The sequence below is a fragment of the Paramormyrops kingsleyae genome, chromosome 2 (assembly GCF_048594095.1).
Source record: "Paramormyrops kingsleyae isolate MSU_618 chromosome 2, PKINGS_0.4, whole genome shotgun sequence".
Taxonomy (NCBI): Eukaryota; Metazoa; Chordata; class Actinopteri; order Osteoglossiformes; family Mormyridae; genus Paramormyrops; species Paramormyrops kingsleyae.
The window spans coordinates 24,114,945-24,141,594 of record NC_132798.1 but is presented as its reverse complement, the minus strand read 5'-3'; the positions used below and the strand labels follow the sequence as shown (position 1 = coordinate 24,141,594).

Here is a 26,650-nt window from a genome sequence, read left to right as displayed (position 1 = left end):
CATGTCTTTATTTTACATGATATTGCATTCATAAATATAAGTCACAATTTGGATTTTGTAATGAGCCTTAATAGAGAAAATTGCTTCCAGGCTCTTTGTAGACAAGTGTGTATGTGTGAATATCTGAGCAGTGTCCATGTGAATCAGATAAAGCAGATCTTTTTGGTGTTTACCTTCTTGTGCATCTTCTTGTGCATCCTCCTTCGGTGCAACATGTTTTTTCTTGCTTCCTTAGCCTCCACTCATCCTCTCTAATTCCACCATGGCCCAGGTGTCATTAATTGTGCCGCAGTTTCTCCGAATCCTGTTTGGAAACTTTTCTAGAACACTAGACTTACTATTTAGGATCAGAGTGATCCAGCTGACAAATCAGATAGATAGTGATGATTATAATGTCATTGCCAATCTGCATGAGTGTGTTAGTGTTGGTCTGCCATAACCTACGGTATTGTCCCTGTGATGTGAAGATGAGGACCTATCGTCTGCTCTGGGCCCATCTCTGCAATGGCTAAAAACAGAAAAATCGATAAAGAGATCAATGGGATCCAGGGACCCATAATGGTGCTATTACTGTCTGCAGGTTTGTCTATACAGCTTCTCTGTGGAATATTCCGGAAGGCCAGATGGTTGTGTTGCCCAGGTAGCTGAAGAACCACATTATTGGCACCCTTCTGTCTTAAGACTGACCCTCATCCCCGCCAGGTCAGGATAGTAAAGCGTCTGGCACTGGTGGGTATTTCATGGGCATCCCAGCATAGAGGGAGCTGCCATTACCAGACAGCAGTGGACCAAGCAACTGGACAAGCGGGTGACAGCTGACAGATTGAGCCAGTCCTGAGGACACTGGCGTAAAACATTCCAGTGACACAAGAGAAATATGAGCGCAGGCTTTTCTGAGTAATTAAATCATGGAATATCAGTTGTTAAGCCAATTAGCATCAGCGGATTAAAGCGTATATGCCTCTGGCGGTATGGACTTTTAGGATTTAGCATGAAAAAATGTGTATGGTCCCTCAACATCACTGACAAATTACTGCAGGACTTCCATAATATTTTGACTGCCACTGCAAATGCAGTATGTCGTACATAAAGCAGGTTCAACACAAAGGTTGCAGGTCCTCTACATCCATAGGTAATGTGGACCAGGCAGCCCGGCCTCCCCTAATTATCAGGCAGACACTTCAGGCACCAGATGTGGGTGAGACGGTGCCCTAATGTTCTAATCTGTTTTGCCCAACAATAACAAAGGAGACCTTGTGCTGTTCTTTGCCCCCCATACCCCGTGTTCAAATTTCCATCATTATTTATCGCAGTGGCACAGCGTCTGTGCGTTGGACCTTTGATTACCTCACATTTGTCATCGGGCGCTCATTTTCACCGCAGCTTCGCTGAGAATAATGCGATCATATCAAACGCATTCATCAAAATGCCGCGAGCCGCCGCTGACTAGGACGAGATCTTCTGCTTTTCTGAGGGTGATGGACGAAAGGAACAGGCGCAGGGAGAGGATGGGAACGCGGGTGAAAAGAAGAGAACAGGCGTCCCTTTGGTCCTCACCTGTGCAATGGATGCACGGTGGAGGTCCTGTGCAATGGATGCATGGTGGAGATCCTGTGCAATGGATGCACGGTGAAGGTCCTGCGCTTTACTATCAGTGGCATTATTTGGAACATAGGAATTGATTCGCACTGCATTTTATTGCAGAGGTGCGCTGTGATTATGGAACATGCACACGCACACACACTCATGTAAGCACACACAAACACACGCACAGGCTTCTGGATTGTGCGGGATAATGTTAGGGTAGGGTTAGGGTTAGGGTTAGGGTTAGGGTTAGGGTGAGCCTCATTCATATGTTTAAAATCCCTCGTCCTGCCTGAATCCACAAAGGGGTGAATGTGCAAAGTGCCACCAATGTAGCAAATGCAGGATTAATAACTCTGCATGTACATAAAAAGGCTTTTGGCAGAAAAAACAAATACCGTTTAAGTGAGAGGACTGTTTCAGATAGCCTATGTTGATGCCTACATTCCGCTGGTCGAGAGGCTTTTGTTTTCCTGTGGAAAAAACACAAGGGGTGTGAAAAAGAGGGCCCCCCTTTCTGGCCTAATTGGTTCCAGGGGTGACTGTGGCACAATAGCTTGTGAGTTAAAGGATTTCAGAAAAAAAAATGCATAATGAAAGAGGAAACAAGAGCACGTATCCGGGGAGGGCGAGCTGGCCCACTGCCACCCTCCATCAGCCATGTCGGAGGTGCACTGACCGGGTCGTGCGTTCTGAATTTAATAGCCCCACCCCCCAAGGTTCCCCCCGCAATGGTGATTAGTCAAGGTGGGGGATGCAGGCAGCAGGGTTCAGCATGACACCGAGGGACACTCTCAGGGATGCCGCTTTGCATTCATCCACGCACCATGTTTAAAGCAGCTATTCATCAACATGCACGCTGCAGCTAGCGCCGTGGCTTACTGGCGAGGCTACGGCTGCAGTCCCCCCCCCCCCCCCCACGCCTACCCTGTATGCTGAATTCCTTCCGCGGTCCATCCCCATCTTGCTGCCTTAGCACCGGGGGCAGAGCCCCAGGTAACGCGATCAAATTGAAAGCCCGGCAGAGTCCAAGTGCCTTTGATATGCAGCCTGGGGAGGCTTCCTGCGCGGATTAAGACGGCTACTCCAGCGCATGCCAGTTATCACTCGCAACACATGCGCCGCATCTCACACGCGCACGCACAGAGGCACGCGGATGGGTGACGACGTGGCCGCGCCTGTACTTGCGCGTTTTCTGCATGTACGTGTGCGCGCATGAGGTGTTTAAAAGGCCGGCTAAGGCATGCCGGCGTCCGGGCTCCCATGTGCCGGGTCTGAGCCGGGCAGCCAGTCTGCTCGCTGTCCATCTTTGTGAATGTTAATCAGGCTGCAGGTAATATTTCCACCGGCTCGCTGGGGTGGCAGCTAAAAAAATGCGGTTACTCCAAAGGCCGGGGGGGTGCTGGGGCTTTTTGCAGGTTTCGTTCCCGGCATCTGGCCCGACATGACACACGGAGCAGACACTCGACACCCCCGAGCTGTCCGATAACCGCATCCCCATCCCTGCCCCCCTCGCCCCCCCACTGGCAGCGCTCACATTTCACACAGCATCGCTGCACATCTCGACGCAGTGTGCCGGCTGGCCGGCCCTCCCCCACTTCAGCCGTGCGTGTTTATGATGTGAACCGCCCTAAAACACGGCACACTGTCTTTTGAAGTGGTCTCTCTCTCTCTCTCTCTCTCTCACACACACACACACACACACACACACACACACACACACACACACACACACACACACATACACACACATGATCCAGACCAGGTGGGGGGGGGGTTTCTTTTGTGCTGTTCTACTTTTAATTTACGACAGCCCTCCAAGACTCTTTTTTTCCTCCACGTTCTGGCCTGCTTTCTCCTTTTTTTTTTTTTTTGGTCATTTCATACGGTCAAACTGCCTTTTTAATGAACATGTGGGTATTTTCTCATGGGCTTTACTTGAATGTGCTTCATAACTGGCAGGGACACGTTATCCAGATGGCGCTTGTTCACGGGACTCTCCGCTTTGTCGTCGGAGGGGAGGTACCCGTGCCGTACTTCCAACTTCCATCACTCCCGCGAATGGGCCAGCCGGGCGGGCCGTGCCAAGCGAGCCCAGCGGCCGGGGGGAGCCAAGCGGCAGCACAAAGGAGGGTGATGCCTGCGATGGGCGAAAGTCACGTACACTGACCTTATTTGGTGGCGGGATTTAATTTCTTTCCACCTCTGGGGGCAATGTAAACATGGACAGCTGCCAAGGGGTATCCTTCGGATTTACTGGCCATGCCATCGGAACAAAAAGGTGTTTAGGATTCCTTACCGCGGTCAAGGGAAATAATTAAATATATGAAAATGTGAAAATGAAAATAACAATATTTACATATAAATTACATGCCATTCCTTGAACAATGAGAGTGCTGAGAGGAGGGGAAATTCTTGCAATGTGCCATCAAATCACAGCAATGGGATAAAGCGGTAATGTTGTGATGATATTACAGGAATACTGTAGGAATTATGCAGGAACTATGTTGAGTCCATATATGGGACATTTATCCAATAGTAGTTCACCCTAGTTCAAGGGTAGCATGATAATGGAGCTGTCTATCAATAGATGGATTTCATGTTCAGTTGGGAATTAATTACCTTGTGTTGGGGGTTGAAAGCTTTGTATGTAAATTCTGATGAAAACTGTGTCTCTACAGCAATTTATGGCAGCAATAGAAGCTACAGGACAAATGTACCTGGAGATGAATTTGAAGCGCAGATCTTTGTGGAGGATGACCTCCCAAAATGAAGATGGAAGGATAAGCTGCATCGCCGTCATCACGCCGCCCGGCTTCAAGGCCGTGCCCACGAGCACATTCACACCCAGACGAAAGCCAAGCCTCTTCACCTTGCGGAGAGCACAGGATGCACTCGTCTGTTTGTTGCAGAATCTGCTGCTTGGTCTCACCCTCATCTGAAGCGGCGCGCGGTTATTGTCAGTGAAAGCAGAAGGCCGCCGCATGCCGACGCTGGCCTTTCAGCGACAGGCAGGAGATTCGGCCGCGCAACATTGTGACTTCTGATGGGGCGCAGTGGGGTGTGGGGGCGGGGGGTAGTATGTAGATGAGCGTGAGGGACAGCATGACGGGGGGGGTATGGGGGGGCTCCTGTGTCTGCGAGAGAGTGGACGTTCGGAGCGAGCAGATGAATTTGCGCTGCCACATGGACGTCACACTGTCTGACACGCAGAGATCCTCTTGTTCGCTGAGCGCCCCCCCCCCCACCACATACACACACACACGCACACACGTGCTCGCACCGCCTCCCTTTGTGCTCGGCCGCCTGGCATGTCGTCTGCCGCGGGGCCACAAGCTCCGGCGGCAGCCGTGCCAAGGTCCCCATGGCAACCGCGGAACAGATCCGCCCTGATTCGGTGCTCAGTGGTCGCGCTGAGGCAGGAGTGCTATAGACGGCTTCCTCTCAAGAAAAGGCCGTCAGGGCCCATGTGTCAGAGATCAAGCGTGATGCGCGGCTGGCGTCTATATGATACTGCCAAGGGGACGGAGCCTTATTGTCTCCTGGATTTGATCCTCTTTCTCTCCTCCCTCCCTGTTCTTTTCTCCCTCCTGTCTCCCTTTCTTTTCTCTCTCTCTCAGTCTCCCTCCCTCTCTCCCCCCTACCTTCAGACACAGTGACATTCAAGATGCGGGGCCCTGCCTGTAGCCAGCCCGACCTTCAGGTTTTCATGCGGTATTGTTGCCCCCACTACACTCCTGAAAGGGATTGAAGCCTGTTACATTCACAGATACTCAGAAACGGGCATGCACAGACACACACGCACACACATAAGCACAAACAGGCTATCTGACAAAACAAGCACTTAAGAGCAGGAAGAGAAGCAGAATAAAGATATTTATTAAATTCAGATCAGTCAGAGCAGAGCGCTCCTTTGACAAACATCCAGCTTAGCCTGCCACTTTACCTAACAATATGATGGCAACTTCTCAAAGGCGACTGAGTATGGTGCAGAGAACCAGGAATTCCTCCGGCGGCTCTGCGCGTACTCCAGCATCTCCATAAAGCCACTGCAAAAGTGTTTGTAATATGAAACAAAGAGGCCTTTCTACACACACAGTCAAAATGAAAATGTCCAAGGTCAGAGGTATCAAACGCTTTTGTCCATTGGGTACTGCCTTGTGTCCTCCCCCATGAGGAAAGCCAAATCCTTCACTGGAGTTACACAGAATAGGTTTACCTCTTTCCTTTAAATAATTCAGATTAATTTCTGTAATTCGCTATCCTTTTAATTCTGTGTTGCTAACTATCATTTCATTGCTTGTCCAGGGATGTTTTTTTTTTTAGTTTACAATTAATTCTTTTAGCAGTCTTTTTTTGTTATTCCCATGAAATGAATTTTTACTACAAGACAAAATAAAAAGCCCAACCTAAGACCATAAGAACACAAAGAATATTATAATGAAATATGTGAGGACTGTGCTTTATTTGCATATTTAATAACAAAGAGTGGCTCTGTTTTGCTGGTTCTGACAACACTTGTCTAGTATCTTCACTACAGTCCTGGTAGTTTTATCCAAATCCCCACTGACCTTCATAGAAACAAATATTTTATTTTTCTGATTCATCTGGGGCTTCCTGTCCTTGAATCAGTGTTCATGCTTTTCCCTCTGGTTCATCTTATCTATACCTCTGAGGATTTTGTACATCTCTCCTCAGCTTCCCCTGCTTCTAGCAATGTCTATTATGATCTATTTTCAGCACAACAATCAAGCAAATGCAGGTGTTCATATGGAATATTGCTTCATGACAAACATTATCAACGTACGGAATGGTGTTTGTCACAGTGGGCCATTGGCCTGTGATCTAACATCAAAGATAGACCTTTGCTACACCACAGCTCAGAGCCAGCCATGCTGAGTTACAGCTATTTCATTTTAGCTCCATGGATTTTCAGAAAAAAACAAACAAACAAAGACCTTGTTTTCACAAGGCACCAGAAACTGGACCTATTTTGCAACTCAGTAGTATGTTACTACATCACACATCATTCACACAGCTCTAGATTTAACAGAAAATCTTCAGCAAGCATATTTGACTGTAGTTAAAGGCTCTTTAACTGCTAAAATGCTAACAGGACCATAGTAACCTTTCATGAGTGAAACAACAATCCACACCCAGGCCATTTATGCAATGGTATGTCAAAGGATTTGTTCTAAAATGCCATCTAAAAGGAGAAAGACAAACAGCAGCTAGTAAACGTGGCTTTTCTTCAGGCTTTTTGCAAACATGGTTTGGAATGAAGGGGGAGGAGCAGTCTACCTGTGCTTAGAAAGGGTCAGTTGACCCTATGCAACTCATGCCTTTGGCAGGCCTCTTGCACAGGGCCATGAAGGAGTTGTTCATTGATCTCCAAAGCAGTGGAACAATGACTACTCCGCAGTTTCTGGACTGAACAGAAGTTTAATTGCATAGGAGTTCAGCCTAATGCAGAATTGCTCACATAATTAGCAATTTTAGACTTTATTTTTTGCAGATACAGGGGCTGGACAAAATACCTGAAATACCACATGAAAAAGGATGCTAACTCTGAACTAAATCACAATTACAAATGCAAATACAAAGGTGAGTCATAGTTGGTTGAATGCCAACCAGCAGAATGTGTTAGCTACAGTATAAAAGAGGTCTGACAATCAGCTCTTTGATGTGTGAGTCCTTAAAGCAGAAGGAGGCAACTAACTGTCTTGCAAAGAGGCCAAAGAGTCAGTGTTTGAATTGCAAATGCAAAAAAATATATTTAATGTATCAAGGGGAGCAGGAACAACCTCATGGAGAGACTGATACTTAGCAGGATAGTCGCTGGATACAACAAAAAACACAGAGTTAACGAATCTTTCCATCGTGCTCTTCACATATCAGGATATTGTAGCAGGGTTGCCATTTGGAAACCAAGGCCAATGCACAAAGACGCATAATCTAGTGCAAGGAGCACAAGACCTGAACCGCTGAGCAATGGAAAAAAGTTACATGATCTAAAATGTCATCTTTCACTCTTTTCTCTATATCTGGAAAGGTTTACCTTTCAAAAAAAGCAAAAGGATGCTTTCATTGCACAATGTCTGCTGGTATGGGCAGCCATCTTGTAAGAGTCATTAGGTCTGATGATTCGTCTGCATGCAGTATGAGGAGATTTTACAAATGCAGGTGTTCCCTGTGGTCCCTCACATTTATGCTCCTTCCTAGCTTCCTGCCAGACAGTGCACTTCCAGGAGCTGGTAGGGAGCAAAAACGTGGACTGTCTGGGGGTCCCTGAAGACCAGGTTGGGAAACCCTGTTCTAGGGCACATAGTGTGAAGGAAATTCTCATCTCCTTCATTCCTCAAAAACAGGAAGCTTTTCTTCTTGAAGAAGAACCTGTATGACTCTATGAAGGATTCAAGCTGTTCTGAAGGCAAAGGCTGATCCTCCTCCCCATTAGATACTTCATATTAATATATTGTTAATGTTTCCATTATTTTGTCCACCCCCTGTTCTGTTTTTTTATAGAAGCAATTCAGATTCAGAAATGAAATACAGAGATGAAGCACATATTAGTTTTCCTGAGGAGATCAACAAATCAGTTATAGATAGTTATAGAAGCCATACAAGATACTGGGGGACAGATATAAGGGAAACTAGTGTCACAGTCCTGTTGTATAAGCGGCAGACACACTGATTAATGCTGACACCTCCACTGGTACTTTGATAAGAGAAGCACCGGAAAAATAAATTCCCACAACAGCACATCTATGAGTTTGTGCGTCGTTAGCGCGGCACGCTGATGAGGATGAGGAATAAGCGGGAGACCTGCCGCCACATGGGGGGGGGGCAGGAATGAGTGCACAGAGGAGATGACAGCGGGCTGAGAAACAGCAGTCAGTCTCAAGGGGTGAAGATGGGAAGCAGGAACTCTCCTGCCCTTGGGCGGGAGACATCGTGGGGGAGGTATCTGCACACACCTGCCAGAACCGTCTGGAGAAATGCGGAAGGGCTGCAAACCCCTCTGAGGCCTGACTTTGGGAAATTGACAGAAGAAATCAGAATGAAAAGTTGTGTTTTTATTTTTAACATGCGAGACTTTTCCTCTCCTATAAGAAGCTGATTGAAGCTCCCATCCCCTTTGGACACATCTTATATCATATATATATATATATATATATATATATATATATATATATATATATATATATATCTGATGCTCATTGAAGAATAAAAAATGCAAGCTGTTTGCTGAATTCAGGAGACAGACTCAAATCTGAACACATTGGAGCATATTTTAGTGGAATGGTTTAATGCACAAATTATTAAATTTAACTTTGGACATTTTTGTGCGCATTAACAACTTGCTAAACATTCAGCCAAATGCTTCAAACATAGAATCTTCCAAAATCTCCTGGACGCCCCCCCCCCCCCCAGCACATGGAAGGAAAGAGTGAGTCTGGGCCACGTCAAAGACTGACACCTGCTGTCAGATTTTACCAGTTCTGCGAAGAACCGTCACCTCAGATTAAAATAACACAAGCAAATAAGTTCGATTCATTCAGCAGAATGTTGATGTGGAAGACCTACTGTATCCATTGTGTATGAGGCCTCAAAGTATCATTCTGCCAGCTTCTCTGGATCTTCTGGATTCTCAGGATCAAAGCATAGTGGTGACTGTTGTCCTACACCATTGACTTATTCATTATGAAAAAGCATTTATATGCTTGCAAGGGATGCCCTTCGTAAAATACTGTTATAATGATGGGTGAACTTTCAGTCACTGATCTGTCATAAAGAACCACATGATTAATATTTAATTCATACAGAAAACAAATTTATTGCCCATCAGCTTGTCTGAGTAACAAACTCCTGCCGCTGAAATGGACTTTGGTTGTTTAATCAGCTAAAAGCTGAAATGTGTTTCAATAAATCTGGCCCTGTGAACACCAGATGAACTTGGAAGACCAAAAAAAAAGGAATATGCTGTGTAATAGGCCTGAATCTGTAGCAGTGATCAGTCAGTCTATAGCATTAAGTCTTGCCCTACCAGACACAGAGTCTAAATTTCCTTTAGGCAGGTAGAAATACCCCAATCTAATGAACGTAATCAAAACAAATGCAGGAAGACTGAGTAGAAAACCATAGAAAATGTCATGAATACAGAATTCAAGAGAACTAACTAGACCAGTGATTCTCAGCCAACGGATCACGACCCAAATTTTGGTTGCGGCAAGTTCTACAAGGGTCGTGAGGCAGAGTTGGAAACGTAAGCATTCTAAAGCCAGCAAGCTCCTATGTTGATCCACGATCAGATTTCCCAGCCCCAATCCTAGAATTAACCTGTATAAACGGGGCTTGGGTCTGCAAATGCTTACCGCAAAACTAGTGAACACTCAACGGATCCAAGAAGCCAAACCACAGATACTCAATTTAAAATTCACTGGCACATCCAATCAGAATTGTGCAATAGGCATTGATTGGTGTAAACTGCAGAGTGCACTGTGTGATTGGCCATAGCGTAAATTTAAACCTGTAATTGATATAGAGTCGCGATTGAGCTGGCATAGTTAAAAACGGGTCATGGTGCAAAAAAGGTTGAGAACCACTAAACTAGACTATGTCCTGTAGTTCTGTTTGTATTTACTTTAAATGAATTCATATAATATGTAAATATTTTGTTTAATAGTAATATTAGCATTAGTATTAGTAATATTAGTAGTAATATTTAGTAGAATGATTTCTGCATAGTTGTCAGTGATTGTAAAAATAGACAACAGGATATGCTCAGGGTAACACTGAAAGGAATATATGCCTTTAATACAGAAAATTCTGATGTACTGTATTTATTTTAAGATGTGGGGGTGGGAAGGGTAGATGGGACAAGCACCTTCATTAACTACATCCCGGCCTTTTTACCAGCCCCAGAAGACAAAGTTTCACTTTCTTTCTTGACTCCCGGAAAATGTGGCCAGACCCCGACGTCCGCACCCCCTCCCCGCCGAAGCCCTCCCTCCCAGACCTCAGCTGTCGTGTTTTTGTGCTGAGGCTGAAGTGTGGTCTTGTGTTTTCTTTAAACACATCTCCAATCATGCAATCAAATAACATGTTTTACATCCTGCAGGAAACAAGTCTTGCACTTACACTTTGCTTATTAGTGCGTAATAAGAGTAAAGAAAGAAAAAACAGAGAATGCCTGCGGGTAGGAATTAAGGTAAATAGTAGGCTTTGGGTTGAGGATAAAGGCTGATATATCATCCATCCTTATTTACTGTAAACATTTGTTTCTGGTTATTTGCTGGTACTATACTTTTATATGACCGGCCAGAAAATAAGTAATGCATCCAGTAGACATAAAAAAAACCATCATGTAACATTTTTTCTGTGCAAATATCTTACACTGATAATGAATTCAACATTGGAAATTTCAGTATGTGTTAGTATGTGTGTGTGTATGTATGTGTGTATGTATGTGTGTATGTATGTGTGTGTGTATGTGTATTTACCATAATTTGGGGTCCTCACAATGTGTTACCTCTTACTTTTTAGCTTGTGGAGACATTTTTCAGGTCATATACATATACGTGTAGGAATACATGAACTGTGTGTGTATGATTATGTATATATTACATTGAGCGGAACAAATGTCCCCACAATGTGATAAAAACATTTTACCTTATATTTTGTTTGATTACTTATAGTTAAGGCTGGGAAGGGTTGTAGTTTGTAGACTAGGTTGTTAAGATAGGAATACAAACGTGTGCGTGTGCGTGTATGTTTGTATGTGGACCAAATGTCCCCACAATGTGAAAAAAACCTGTTATTCTGATGTTGTGGATACCAGCTTTTCGGGGAAAACCTTTTATAAAAATTTGTGACAGCAATCAAAAATCTAAAAATGCCAAAAGTGTCGGATTTTGTTTGGTTACTTATGGTTAAGATCAGGGCTGGGTAGGAGTTAAGGTCGTCATGTTGGGATTAAAGTTTTCCCTATAGAAATGAATGGAGAGTCCCCACAAAGATATAATTACAAACCTGTGTGTGTGTGGGGTATAACTTTCAGCACGCTTGAATGAGCCAGTTTTCCAATATAGTCATATAAATGCATACAACTGTGAACTATACAATCATCTGGTAAGCAACCATATGATAAATTATTGTTACATCGAGAGCTGCTAGACTCCAAAATCACTCCAGCTTTTATAAAGAGGTTATTGTAAGCCCAGTCTTCCTTCAAGGATGTTTTTGTATAATTTAGCGCAAACGCAATGAATGTATTCTAATGTACGACACAGAATATGTACCTGCCTTTCATACACAGGAAACTTGGCCCCGATATTGATAGATACGGAGCTGAAACTCCAATTTGAGCGCTTCAAAGACGCTGCATTGACTCGACTCACCGGATTCAACGACTGCAGCTTTGCTTCCTGAGGATATCTGGCATAAACTCATCGATGACAAATGGAAAGAAGTAACTTACCGCGGTATGGGTTCTTAACAGCCCCTTATTATGATATCACAACAGGGAAGGCTGTAGAAGACTTGGCAAGAGGCTGACATTTAGAATAGCAACCTACTGTGGGAAGATGGTTACAGTCAAATGCTAAAACATTCACATCACATATAGGGGGAAACTTCTCTAGAGTGCACTATAAAGGGTTTTACTTTGATCATTTTTTTTCACCTTCTCATCTTCTTAGCTCAGTATTTTGTCCAAAACAAATGAAATCAATATATTTACACCATAGCTAGTCAGTTACTATAACGATCTGAGTATACAAAGCAGTAGCTTTTAATAAAAATCTAAGGACTTAATCACCATGTGGCTTAATCCACCACATCAATATGCATGAGTAAACCGTCTTTCTGATGACTGATTTGAAGAGCGAAATTACGTGAAAAGTGCACAGCCTGCAAACCTAATGTGGACTGAGCACCGGTTCTTGTCCTTGACTTTCCTACTAATGGAGCTCATCAGTGTTCCCGGAACGTCTCCAGCCCCACATGACCATTCCCCGGCGTGCTATGAAGACTGGTTGTTGCGGTTTCCCCTCTTGCGTCACTCCGGTGCAGTTAGCATCTCGTGTGGAATGTCAGCCTCCTCGGGGCGACTACACGTCACGCCAAAACTCCGACACCGGCATCCAGAAATTGGGCACAACAGAGAACAGGAAACAAGATCCCAGGTGTAAACAGAGAGCATCATACGATAATGCCAAGGCAGCTTCATGCTCTCCTTGTTCACTCATTTCCTCTTTTCCATGTCTGGTGGTGTTATCTGGCTCATCAGGTCTGTTCTCAGTGTGGTACCTTATCTGTCACAGCACGTTTGTGGCTGTCAACACTGACAAACAGCAAAGCTGCGTGTTGAGTCCAGGCAGGTACCTGACAGGTGTCTATATCTAACCTCAGACTGCCAAATCCCGGTCGGGATTTTTTCAAAGCTAGACTGTAACTTGTTCCACCCGGGATGAGTCATTGTCAGTCTCAGACATTGAGGGGCACATGAAACCTCAACGGGGGGAACGAAGGCCTCATTCCGGGACCCGGCAGGATGTTGGGTGGGGTTTGTGAAACACTACTCACACGTCTACGTACGAGAAATCCTTAGCAGTTTGGCGGACAGAACCATGTGACGTGGCCATCGTAAAACGGATCAGAACTTTATTGGGGGATTACTGTTTTATGGCTGGATGGGACTAGGCTGCAAATGGGCCAATACAAAGAAAGAAAGGCCTTTTTGAGGAAACTTAAAAGCTGTGCGGGAAGCGAAAAAGAGAATTAGGATGGGTGCTCATGCAAGCTCCTCAAACTCTAATACTGACTGCCAAAACAGTAGGCACTGGTATAGGGGCACCGAGAATTACGGACAAGTGGAACAAATGAACATGAACTGCTACTAATAAAACTACTACTACAACTACTACTAATAGAAATAATACTAATAAACATACTACTACTACTAATAATAATAATAGTTATTATTATAATAAAACTACCACTATTACTACTACTACTACTAATATTAATACAACTACTACTACTATTAATAATAATAATTATAATAATAATGCTTTTATGACACATCTGAAGGTTCCATTCACAGGTACACAACTATGAAAGGTAAAGTAGGGCCAAAGGTAAAAATCTTGTTGCGCAAAGTGTTAGGTGACTGACTATTGTTTGGGCTTCTCTTTTCCAGTAGGTGGCCACCTGCTTTGGCTTGTGTCCCCATCAGCTTTCCTGTCTCCTGCTTGTGCTGCAGACATGTCCAGAGCTTTGCAGTCAACAAAAGGCAGATAACATAGAGGATCACTACAGAAAAAAGGTTAATTATTGGCCCAATGTAAGCCATCCCATGTTTCAGTTAGGGTTTCCTCTTGTTGCCTCACAATAATGTACTGTTGTGATTGCGGTGAAATGGGGAACAGCTTTTCCTGTTGGGAGGGGCTTTAAAGTGACATATTGATGGATTAATAGCATGTCAATCGCTCTGCACTCTGCTGTGTACTGAATCAGGCAGGTGAACACACGTAAACATGCACACAAACGCTCACACATGTGCACTGACACACATCAGATTGCCCTGCACAAAAAAAAACACAATGCTGTCTATCCTTCCTTCCATCCATCCATCTTCTAACAGCTTATCCTGGTCAGGGTCATGGGGGGCAGGGGGGCGGCTGCAGTCTACCCACGGCAGCACAGGGCATCAGGCCGGGGAACACCCTGGATGAGATGCCAACGCGCAGTGTTACACAAACCAAATGAGTCACCGTTCTTGTGCCGCCCCCTTCTGCACTTGCACATGTGTAGCACTCAAACACAAACACACCCGGCTTCTGGATCCTATTGCTATGATCCATGCAGGCCATCTCCCATCCCTGTGTTCTCCCCTCGGTGATTAATGAAGGTCTCAGCTTGGGGACCCAGCCGCTGACAGGCCCTTCAGCAGCCCTGATTTACAGCTCATTCCCACTGGCGTCCCACACTGCGCTGCACCCCGCGTTGCCCGAGTCGTGGCCGACCCGGGCTCTCCCTGGCTGGTGTGTGCTAACCATGCAAGCAGATAAGCCTCTCTGTCACATTACCAGGGCACAGGCACAGTTAATCAGTTCGGCTAAAGAGAAAAAAAGCTAAAACAAAGGCATTAGTTGAAGGCAAGTGTCAGTAAAGGTTTTCTTTTTTCCAGTTTCCTCCTCCCTTGGTTAATGTTTGTTCAGTTCCGCAGCCCCGCTGTCATTCCTGGGCAACAAAAACACACACAAGTGTCTTTTCATTTACCTACACCTCTTGTCAGTGGGCTTATCTGTGGGTGTGACCTCCGCATTACCTCATGACAATGACCCAGAGGGTGCTCTGAGAGCACAAGACTGTCCTTTCCTCAGCCAAAGCACTGCAGAATGCTCACCTAAATCGCAGTCAAGTTTTAACTGGAATAAACATTTGTCACTGTGACCCTGATCAGAATATGCAGTTAGAGGATAGATGGATGGATGGACAAACAAACTTTTGTGAAACTTCATAAAGGCATCTACAGAGGTTGAAACTTCTTGCCCCACATTAGTAAACACGTCTTTAGAATGGGGGGGGGGTGGGGATAGATTTTACTGGTTGCCAACTGATGACAGTGAAATGCTCCTCAGTGAGTGATAAAGGCAGGATGCAGACCACAGTACAAGAAGCAGCCCACCACACAGGAAGCAGCCCACCACACAGGAAGCAGCCCACCACACAGGAAGCAGCCCACCACACAGAAAGCAGCCCACCACACAGAAAGCAGCCCACCACACAGGAAGCAGCCCACCACACAGAAAGCAGCCCACCACACAGGAAGCAGCCCACCACACAGGAAGTTCACTGGAGTTTTGGCAAAGTCAGTGTGACATTAATGGACTGTTAATGTAACCATCATGGACAAGTACTCACACACCACAAAGCTCCTAAAAAACATAACAGTCCTTTTACTCATGCACTATTCAGCCCTTCCAGAAGGGAAACATAAAGTCAGTGATCCCTTTTCTCTTTACGTGCTAAATTTTATTACCATAAACCTGATAGAAACACTAAAAATGATTCAGGTGAATGTTATCTTTTTGGTGATTCTGTCCTCTTCCTTCCTTTTAACTATTAAAACCTCGAGTCCTTCCCCACTGACTAGTAACACACGCAACACTAAAATGAAACAACATTTGCGGTAAACAGCACACAGCGGTGTGATGATGAAGCGTTCTGGATTTTTACTGCATGGCACGTTTCAGCCAGACGCTGCGTGTGGGTTTAAGGGAGCTGACATATCTTTTCTTTGGCAGCCTCTAGATGGGGTCATGCGTGAAGGCTCGACTCCGAGCAGAACTCCTCCGTGAAGGCTCGACTCCGAGCAGAACTCCTCCGAAGGAAACTCCTTTTCCCCCCAGTCACTGTGATTCTGCGCTGCAGCTTTAAAAATCTACAATCATGCAGATAGAAGGTAAAACTTTTTAAATTGTACTTTTATTGGTTACTGTGTTTTTTCCTCAGGAGGCACAGTCAATTCTTCTGACCAACTCTCGACTATAAAAAGACATAATGAATAGTGTTCTTTCATGATTAAAATATAAAGGACAATCAATCTTATACACTGTAAAAAAAAAAAAAAAAAAAACAGAAAAGTAATGAAATTTAAAATGAAAATAATGTTATGGTAGCATGAGTAGTTGCAATTTTAGCTTTGCTGACAGGTAAAGATTGAAAGGTCACCTTAAGCGGGGGTGGGGGATCAACACCAACACCCCAGTAAGGAAAAGGTATGTTTTGGCTTTTTGCCTGAACAAATTGAGCAACGTTCGTGTGTGTTTCAGTGGTGGTGGGGTTTAACTGTGTTGCTAGGTAACGGTGGGAAAAAAAAATTGTACTTGTCATCTCTCACTTGGGTTTATCCTCCTTCTGCAACACCTCTTGATGTCAGTCAGTTGCTCCCTGCAATCTCCATGTGCATTGATTAGCTTGCCATACTTGGTCCTGCTAATTGGCGTGTGAATAGCACCATACTCTCCACCATGCTTTCCTGGGGTATAATCTAAGCCGTTCAGCTGAACCCCAACATAGCTCAGCGTCGCATGCAGGCTAGATGCTGAACTTGAGGTAATTTTGTCCTTCTGCCTTCCAGAAATTTACCCAGGTAGCCTCAACAGTGCCGGCATTTATAAACAGGAGGATACAGGGTCGTCATAATATCCCTGGGATGTTTCTTGTTTGCGATGGGCCGTGCCTTGCTTTGCCCGTTCGGCGCGGTGGGCACAGCGCGTCGGGAGCACAGATCGCCCGCGGTGCACCGCTGTGAAATGAAGGCTTTGTTTTTCAGGCTGGGGGGGGGCGTCTACAAAGGGAGTAATGGCCCGCCGCTTGGGGCGCCTCCCGTGACGTTTATGGGGGTCGCCCCTCCATTACGGCGCTGAGGGTATGGTGTTTGTCCCTCGGGACCTCACTAGGAGCATAACCGGGCCCTGACCCGGGAAACGCAGGTCTTATGTTACAAACAGGAAGGCCGTCCCACCTCACTGCATCATGAGGGTGGCTGAGGAATATGGCACTCAGGAGAGGCATCAGAAGGCCGCTGGGGAGCCCAGAGCACGCAGCGTTTCTGATATATGCCTGACGGGCTCCAGCCATATTCCGTCTGGCCCTGCTTTTTATGCACATTACCACTGGAATGTTGTTAGCAGGGACACAATGAACGACGGTTCTTGCTTTGTTAATAGTTATATGTCTATTTGTGTAGCTGTTGAGTAGCTCCTCTTCCAGTGCTACTACACTTGTCCCTGGGTATGCACTCAGCTCAGCCTAGCTGCACTTATGCCTAGTCGACTCCTCGACAGCACTTATGTTTGTGATGTGCTATTTGCCTCTTTTGTGTGTTTCCTTGTACAAAAGCATCTGCTAAATAAAATACGATGAATGTAAATGTATGCAAGACGGGTCTGAAACAAGGATGAGCATTTAACAGACCTATAGAACAATTCGGCTGTGGTGCTGGAGAACCATTTAAATGGCAGGCTGCCTTTACCATCCACGCCTGTGCCCGTCGGCTGAGTCTGGGCGAAGCCCAAGGAGGCGCATGGCTCTGTGGCAGGCTGGGGGGGGAAGACAGGCTGACCGCTAATTTGGTGCAAATTCACAGGCTCATGGGAGTGTGAAGATTAAAGCTGCGTCTTGGCTCGCTCACTCTCGCTCACTCTCTCTCCACTGCAAGGACACTGTAGGACATTCTAGCCGCCACATTCGCGTTGCCCACTCGTCAGACTTGTACGAACAATATATGTCATGTCATTAAAAAACCCCTAACAAACTGTATTAAATGATTACATTTTAAGATATAGATATGCATATACGATTTGATGGATTCTTCTTTTAGTTTCTGTGGGTATTGTATGTGTTCTTAGGGAGAAGAAGGGATTTACTGTGGTTCCCTTGAGAGACAGCATGGGGGGGGGGGGGGGGGGGGGGTGCGACAAACATCAATCCTACATCATACTGGCCTCATCAACTTCCTGTCCCGTTTCCATGCCGACAGTAGCATCCCGTTTCTCAGAGGCGTCTTGAGCGAATCGCTTCTAACAGCAGGAATCTGCGAAAAGGTCAGACAGCCTGGAACCTGAAGCTGATGGTGGCCTGTGAGGATGAACAGGAAAACAGGCTACGGAGGATGGCTGCTGTGTATTTATACCTACCTGTCTCTGCCTTTTTTTTTCTCTCTGAAACAACATCCTGACATTGATTCTTTTTTGGGCGCAGTTAACTTTTTATATATACATCAGAAGAAAATACCAGCGACAGAGAAAAGTGGTGCTTTGTGGTTGCGCATTGAAACAACTACTTAAAATTTTACACATTTTGACCAGGGGATTCAAATTTTTAGCCATTTTTTGAGTTCAGTTATCATCTGTGTTGTTTTTTACAGGGATGCTTAATAATAGGAAAGCAACAGTAGTACGAGCACAAACACTGTAAATTAATGATTTATGAGGAACATCTAAATCTTACAGTATTATGTTGGGGTGGCGGCTCAGTTGTTGGTGTGGTTGCTTCACATTTCTGCGGTTGCAGGTTCAAATGCCACCTCCAATCTGTGAGAGCAAATTCACGCTGCCCGCAGTTTCCTTCCAAATGCCACGCACTTCGGCAAACTGGTGTCTCCAAATCGCCCATTGCATGTGTATATATGTGCCCCCTGTGATGAATTGGCATCCTACCCAGTTTGTGCTCTATACTCCTGGGATGGGATCCAATCCCCTTCCATGGTCCTGTGCTGCACAAGTACTTAAAAAGATTCACTGTGGTACACTACACCTGAGCCCTACAGAATTGAATAAACAGTATTGCTTGGCATACTCCTAGTAAACATCAAGGAGAATATCAAAACAAAGATTTCTGGCTACATCGTGAAGATGTAAAACATGCAGAAAAGCTTACAAAGAATTAAAATTTCAATTATAGGTAGCAATCAACAAGTGGATACTGGGCAATGAGAAAGTTCGGGAAATCACAAGAAGTAGTACTGGTGTACTTCATGTTGATGGTAATAAGTTACACACACATAAATAACAAAACAGAAGCAGGGCAGCTGCAGGTAAGCATGTTACCAAAGGCTGCCTATGAGGGGTGGGGCAGAGTCAGGTGACTCATTTGTGTTCCCATTGGCCAGCCTCAGCCCCATATCCAGCACTGGTATCCATCCAATGCAGAAGTTTACATCCCTCCCTGAGCCCAGTCATTCCTGTTTTCCTTTCCTGTTTCCCGTTTGCCTTCCTCCCCTTTTCTCCCGTTTGTGTTTTTACAGCCCATTAACCCAAATAAATCCCCTCTTCCTTCCTCAAATCCCCCTATCATGTGGGTCTGCTCACCATCAGAACTAAGGAAAATCTCATAGACTATTTTTACATCCATTTACAAATCCATGACACAAAATGCGGCTCTATGCTTTTATGTCATATACTCCTTTTTATGATCCCGTGTTGGAGATGCATTTATGGAAAACAGACGGATGGATATTCATCAGTCCGTATCTTATAAGAACTGCTTGTTACCACTAATCTACATTTTCGAGATCAGCATTTCTCAGGCAAGATAAGATACGCTGTTACGAATGTCTGCTTGAAGCCGTTTCTCTGATAAGCAGCTTGAGGCCCAAAAAATTGATTAATTGTGGCTCACCCCCCCTCCACCCCCACATGCCTTGGTCCCCCTTCCTTCCATCACCACGCCCCAGCCCCCTTCTCCCTCCCGGCTGGAGCAAAGCAAGACAAGATCCAGTAAAGTCTTTCATCTACTCGTCGCTCGCAGCAGAACACCCCCGCCCCTGCCCCCACCCCCTCCCGAGATCCTGTATCCACACCATGTTCCCGGAAAATATTTATCTACGCCTTTATTTGCTTGTTGACGCGCTCATCCGCAGAGGTCTTTGTGGTTTTACAGGATCTGCAAATGTGCGACAAGACACTGGCGATCCATTCGGGGCGGCTGATATTTCGCCGAGAGCGGGTGGGGTCAGAATAGTCCCCCCACCCCAAGGTAACGAGCACATCTGCTGCGCGGCCTCAGAGCAGAAGCTGCTGTCAGCGTGACGGAGTGAGCGGCCGGGTGGAAGTTGCAGGGGAACCTCCTCCGGCGCCGGTCCGCGTGTGCGCGCTCTACGGTGCACACCAGCCAGGCTGCGACCCCCTGCTGCTTGACTCTGGGCCAGAACATGCTGCTTCCCCACCACTGACATCAAGGCGTGTTTCCCAACCAAGAGCTTCCTCTTACAGCTCCGTTCTGATCAATTATTACTGACGGTACAAATGGACCAGCTCAGCCGACCCGGGAAAACAAAATATGTCTGTGGCACAAAAACAGCTCAGGGTCGGGCCTGGGTGTCCCCTGGCATGTCTGCTTTCTTTTTGAAACCAAGAAAAAGAAAGAAAGAACAACTTACTGCTGCAATTCCAGCCGAATGCCTTGCCCAAGCAGCTCACCACACAGGATCTACCTAATACTTGAGAATTGAGTAATTCTTTATCCCTAACACCACCTTGACCTCCATAACGATTTTTTCCTCCCTTATCGTGACTCCGTTGATCAGAGGCAGAGTCTGTGTTGGTCATCAGCCAGCATCACGGCATTTGTTTGCTTTTGTCTAGTGCAAAACTAACCTTTTCCAGCATAAGTTTTATTTAATAACTAACTGGCCTCCAGTAACAGAATAACCACAACTTTTAATCAGCATCATATATCTGACTACACAAAAAAATCTCCACCTGCGTGAATGGAAGCGATACCTTAGTGAAAATTTGTCTCTGAAAATGACAGCTTGGATCAGGCAAATCTGTATACTGTAACAAGGGAGGATATTCCATATAAGAATCTGTGTTTGTAAATGGAAGACTGTCACTATGTGCACTCAAACATACAGAATAGCACTTTGAACACCTATGAAATCCAGATTGTTTTGTATTCTGAGAATAAATAGATGTCTATAAATAAAACGCCTATTACCAATTAACAGTGTGGACACTTTTTTTCTTTTTAAAGTGCAAATATTTGTTGGAACCAGTCCAGCTAACTAATCCCTGGTGCAAGTTTGGTTCATTACAATGCAGCAGACGTCACATTTCCTGGGCCAATGGAACTGAATTCCGAACTCATGACTCAGGACTGAGTCACAGTATGAACACGCTGGACTGGAACATATGCAGTACTGTTACCCTGGGTGGAGTGGCACAGGGCCTCCTTAGGTCGACTCAGTACTGTCATTGAAATATAAATAGCAAATATTCTATTTCATGGGCATGCCCACACGGCGTTGTGGTCTGAGGTCTCTGTGGCACCAACATTCAGCAAACCGCTATGCCCACACGACCTGGACGGCTGTACTGGTGTAGGTTTTCTACCCAGACCACACTGGTGTGTCCCTCCGCCTCCACTGGTGCTCCACCCAGTGTTGCCGCTCGAGGTCCGTGAGCTTCCCCAACAGATGAGCAAATGGACCAGATAAACAGCGGCTATCTTCCACATCCAGAGCTTCCCTTTCTCTTGTCTACTGGCCCCGCCTGGCTTTCAATCAATTTCTGCAAGGCCATCTGGTACCGTTGACTGTCTCACTTCTGCTTTAGAGAATATCTGGACATGCCATCCATTATCTTTCTTTAAAAAAAAAAAAAAAAAAAAACTGATCACTGGCTCAATGTGACTGGTGCCTCAATTTCTTCAGTTGAATAATCGGGGTTAAGACTCTTAGACTCATTCAGGTCTCATAGAAAAAGGGTTTTGACTTGTCTTCCATCTTGTTGTCCTAGACGAAGACAGCAGGAACCCAGAACAAACACATACAGACATGTACATTTCAAATATAGAAAATGGTCAGAAGACCAGGCACTCCATGGAATGAATCATCAGCATCAGTAATTGAAACGTGTTGAAGTGGGTTTTGATACGTTACATTGTATTGCTGTCGTACCAAATGATGGTGTACTTAACTCTGATATATTTTAATTGAGCACTGTAGAAAGTTCTACAATGACACTATATTAGAAGTTAATGGCTGAAATTTTCCCCAGAAATCAATGGACACAAGCAGAAGACCATTAGGGCAGCAAGTAAAAAGGATCAACTAACTAGACTTGTGGTCAAAAAGCAGCAAAATAAGGTATATTGGATGAATTCTGTTTTTTTTCTTTCTTCCAATCACAGATGAGGGCTGGGGAGGCCCAGCAGCCAGAAACCTTTACAGCAGCCAACAGCGAGAACCTGGACATCAGACGAGCCAACACACCCTCACCCCCGAGAAGGAATATTGTGCTTTATAAGCCCACAATGTCAACAAAGGGCGTGCAGAAATATGTATAGTTCATGGGAGCCAGAGAGATCAGACTGCTTCAGTAGCACCCATAGATCAGAGTACACCTGAAAACTGCCACTCATTTTGCATCAGGCAAACGTACGACTTAAACACATACAGAGATCACGGCTTGTACCGAAAACATTCATACATGTTGAAAGCTTGGGAACGTACAGAAAAAAGGCAAGACACGTTTGTCGATCAGACTGTGGGAACGCCAAGAGAGAAAAAACAACCCAAAGAGAGGGAGAAGAGAGAACAAACTTGCTATTATCTGAGGATGAGAACACCATTTGGCACGTCACTATGCAAACTAAGGAAGCCGGATTTTGGGTCCTATGATAATCTTATTTCCATATTCATTAAATAGGGAATGGAAAGGGGAAAAGAGAAAAATTATTGGCAGACTGCAAAGTAAAAATGTATTCAAACGTTGAAACTAAAGGTTTAGTTATGGTAGGTTTAGATGTGTCAGAATATAACACAGAACAAAAACCCAGAATACATTTAGCAAAAGCATGCAGCAAGTAACTTCACATAAAGATCCAAACAGTTTTACCTCTCAAAAAAAAAAATTAATTTTAATTGAAACAAAAAAAATTCAATCATTAACAAGTTTATAAAACAGTGATTTAGTTACATAAATAAATTGATATCGGCGTATCAAATCTTAATTTCAACTTCATGAGCATGTATACATTGGAGATGAAGTACAATCTTTTACCTATTATAATAAATAAAATGGTGAACATGATATTTCGTTTCCTAAACGAAAAAAGCTACAAACAATCCTCTAGGAAATCCTCTAATGGAGGGAACAAGTGACACAGGACGACATTTTGCACCATAAATGTAAAAAAAAAACAAAAAAACAAACAAAAACAAAACAAAAAAAAAAAGCTTTTTTAAAAGCACGAGATACAGAACCATCCAGCTAAAATTAAAAGACACTAAAGTTGTAACCAAAGTTGGTTGGCTTTCATTTAATGAACAGGTTTGGTAGTTAGAACTCCAGTTTGGTTATTTTAAAGCGTTAAGACAAGGCAAGAAAGAAGGCTCTTCTTGTTCGAGGAATTCCAGAGAACAAACTAGGTAAAAGAGAGAGAAAGAGCATGGAAATTAGAACAGTCAGATCCACATAGCAACCTCCAGTCCGGCACATACTTAGGATGCTAGCAGAACGGGCAAGCCAGCCTACACGCATAGCTCCGGCAATGTCGCGGTAATGCCGCAGCAGGCCGCGGGAACGCCAAGGGAGCGCCGCGCTCAACTGGGGTATGCGGTGCGTTCCTGTGCATAAATGGAGCGTTCAGAGACTATTGCTGCACTGCGAAGAAGGGGCGCAAGAAAATAATAAAAAAAAAAAGACCATAAAAACAATAAAATAAAATTAACTCTACACGATTTCGGTTTCAACATAGGACTACGGTAGTCAACACATCGCTTCCGCTAGGATAGGAGTCGCATCTTGTCGGAGTTACAGCGCTGGACACGTAGAGCCGCGTGGGACCAAACTATCTGGGTTCTCTCTCGAGACGTTGGCGTGGCCTGAGGTTCCGGCCCATTCCCCGGCTGTCCCGCTTGTCTACGGTGCTCTTTTTAAAACCATGAACGCGTGCACGCTTAGGAGTTACGGCTCACGTACGGCTACGTATAGTCAGTTCGGCTGCGTTTCTTACATATACACCAGTCAAAAATCATGCAGTTCGGAGAAGTGACTCTGCATAGATGGCCAGCAGAGATAGCCCCCACCCAAGCCAGCCCCCACCTGAGCCAGCCCCCTAAAAACAAGGCCAGTTTAGTCCTTCTGATATGTTCTGTGTAAAAACCAAACTACTGCAGCTTCAAGTATTTTGCATTACATAGAATATCTTTATAAATTAGTTAATGTATACCTTTTTTCTCTCAGTATTCAGACATATACTATAGTATGTACAGTACAATAAATGCTCTCATTCTTTTTCATTTTTTCCTTTTCATTTTTTTTTAAAGAAATCCCTGAGAATGTATGTTGACAGTCGCTAGTTTCCACACGTGTGATGTCAGTGCCCCGCTCCGGAACTTAAAAAACGGCACTGCGAATCAGTCAGACCCTGGAAACCGGAGAATCATAGTGTTTTTACTTTTATTAAGAAGTATTCCGACTTGCTCTTCCCTCCGTAACACTTTCGCTTTGCTGCTCTGTTACAGGACCGCTATGCGAAACCACGCGAGTGAGTTTTGTGGGAGTAAAGCTGGATCCTTACGAGGTACTTGTCCCTTAGGATGGAGGCGTTTCCGTTTGGTTTAAAGCCGTAGTTTTTTTCCATTTCTTTGAGGCTGTGAATGTTTCACGGCAATAACAGGAGAGCTACTGAATGTGGGCTTTTGCCACTGGACAACATATACTCAGTATAAACTGAAAAACATTTTGTTTCTCTTCCTCTTTTACCATCCCCCTCCCCCCCTCCATTACAAATGAATGAACAAACACAAACTTTCACAACATGACAGTTTTTTTTTCTTTTCTTTTGCGAAACAAACGGTTCTATACACATAAGTAATACCGGTGTGGCTCTGTGATGTTTTCTCCTTTGTTTAGTTCCCCATCTTTATTTTCCTTATATGTCCATTTTAAGTCAAAAGGGGTACAAAGGAAGGCTCGAGAGAAACGAAAACAAAAAACAAAGAGAAAACGGAAAGACCGGGGGAGCCAGGGCGCTCCGTCAGCCGAAGCGCTCTCGAACCAGCATCATCAGCTTCTTTTTGCCTTTGTAGATCTGCTTCAGGTTGTCGATGAATTGCGTGAACTGGATGTGTCCGTCGTGGGCCATGAGGAAAGTCTCTCTGGCCTTGCTGAGGAACTCGATGAACTCGCTGTAGTGCCGCGGGCTTATGTGGGTGAGACGCGAGTGCGTGGTGTTGATGTAGGCCCCGATGGTGGCGTCCAGCAGCTGCCTGAGCGGCGCCTTGTCCAGCGACATCAGTTTCCCAGAGTTCCTGCGGCTGTGCAGTGTCACCACCCCCGGGGTGGTCAGCGTGCAGCGGCGCAGGATGTCCGACAGCACGGTGGCGCACTTCACGCTCTTGACCACCAGGGGGATGATGGAGGCCAGCTCATTCTTGCCCAGCGAGTGGCTCAGCACGCAGGCCCAGAGCACGTCGTTGATGGCCGGGTGTGTGTCCTGGTTGTAGCTGAGGTTCAGGTGAGTCATGGCCAGCGTGGCCAGCTTGTAAGCCCGCAGAGGGTATCCGCGGTGCTCCATGTAGCGAGCGATGGTGAACAGCTGCGTGTAACTCATGCCCGTGGCGGCGGCGTCCAGCACTATCTGGTAGGCCGTCTCGAAGGCGATGTGGTCCTTCTCGCAGAGCGTGAGGGCGGACAGGGCGCAGTTCTGCGGGTCCTTCATGGCGCACTGCAGGGCCAGCGTCCGCGCACTGCTCGCAAGGTTGTCCTGCTGGTGGCACTCCAGGTGCAGCCTGACTATGGTGCTGCTGGACATCACCGTGGTGGCTACGATGCTGGTGGCCTCCGTGGGGGTGAAGAGCGTGAACCAGCCCTGCATGATGCTGTCTAGGGCGTACACCCCTGTGACCGATGTAGCGAGAGAAGAGAAAACGGCGTTATGACCGCATGTCAGCTCTGGCTAGGGCCTCCTGGCTTAACGCTCATGAACTTCAGAGGGGGAACCCCTTTCAAGGAGGCCTAGATATGACTACTGATCATTTAGAAAGAAGAACAAAAAGGCTTTGATCAAAAAATGTAATGCACTGTCAGGCTGGTGCATGTCAAATCGATTTTAAAATCTGCTTAGCTGACAACATCCAGGTTTCCATCAGTTCGATTTTATAGAACTAAAAGCTCTATTGACAGAACTCCATGATCAAGTGATGGAAATGGCCAAATCGGATCAGCATTTCCTCAAGCATGACTAAGTTGTATTCATTCGATATCGGGAGATTTACGCGCTATGTATAATACAGGAAAAATGTCACCTTTGCAATACTGCGGGATGTGTCAAAATAAGAACACTATACACCTTGAATTTGGAGCAAAACATGGAATTATTCTATAATTAAGAATAAATAAAAAACAAAAACTTGAATTGATGTCACAACTTGTGGAATACTTGGACTTGTTTGAAGTACAGCTAAAATATTAATTCATTAAAAAAAATAACTGAACTAAAATATCTTGTTAAATTACAAAATGTTTCAAGAACTGAGGGTTTA

At 45.1% G+C, this 26,650-nt stretch overlaps 1 protein-coding gene across 1 annotated transcript in view; it reads right to left on the bottom strand.

Annotated features, from left to right (window-relative positions):
- Nucleotides 1-22,991: 22,991 nt before the first annotated feature.
- The window catches only part of zswim6 (zinc finger, SWIM-type containing 6), a 53,743-nt gene continuing 50,084 nt past the window's right edge, over nucleotides 22,992-26,650 (bottom strand). The window contains exon 14 of the mRNA XM_023802921.2: nucleotides 22,992-26,006. Coding sequence (XP_023658689.1) covers nucleotides 25,144-26,006 — 863 coding nt within the window. The 3' untranslated portion in view covers nucleotides 22,992-25,143. The remainder of the gene's footprint in view (nucleotides 26,007-26,650) is intronic.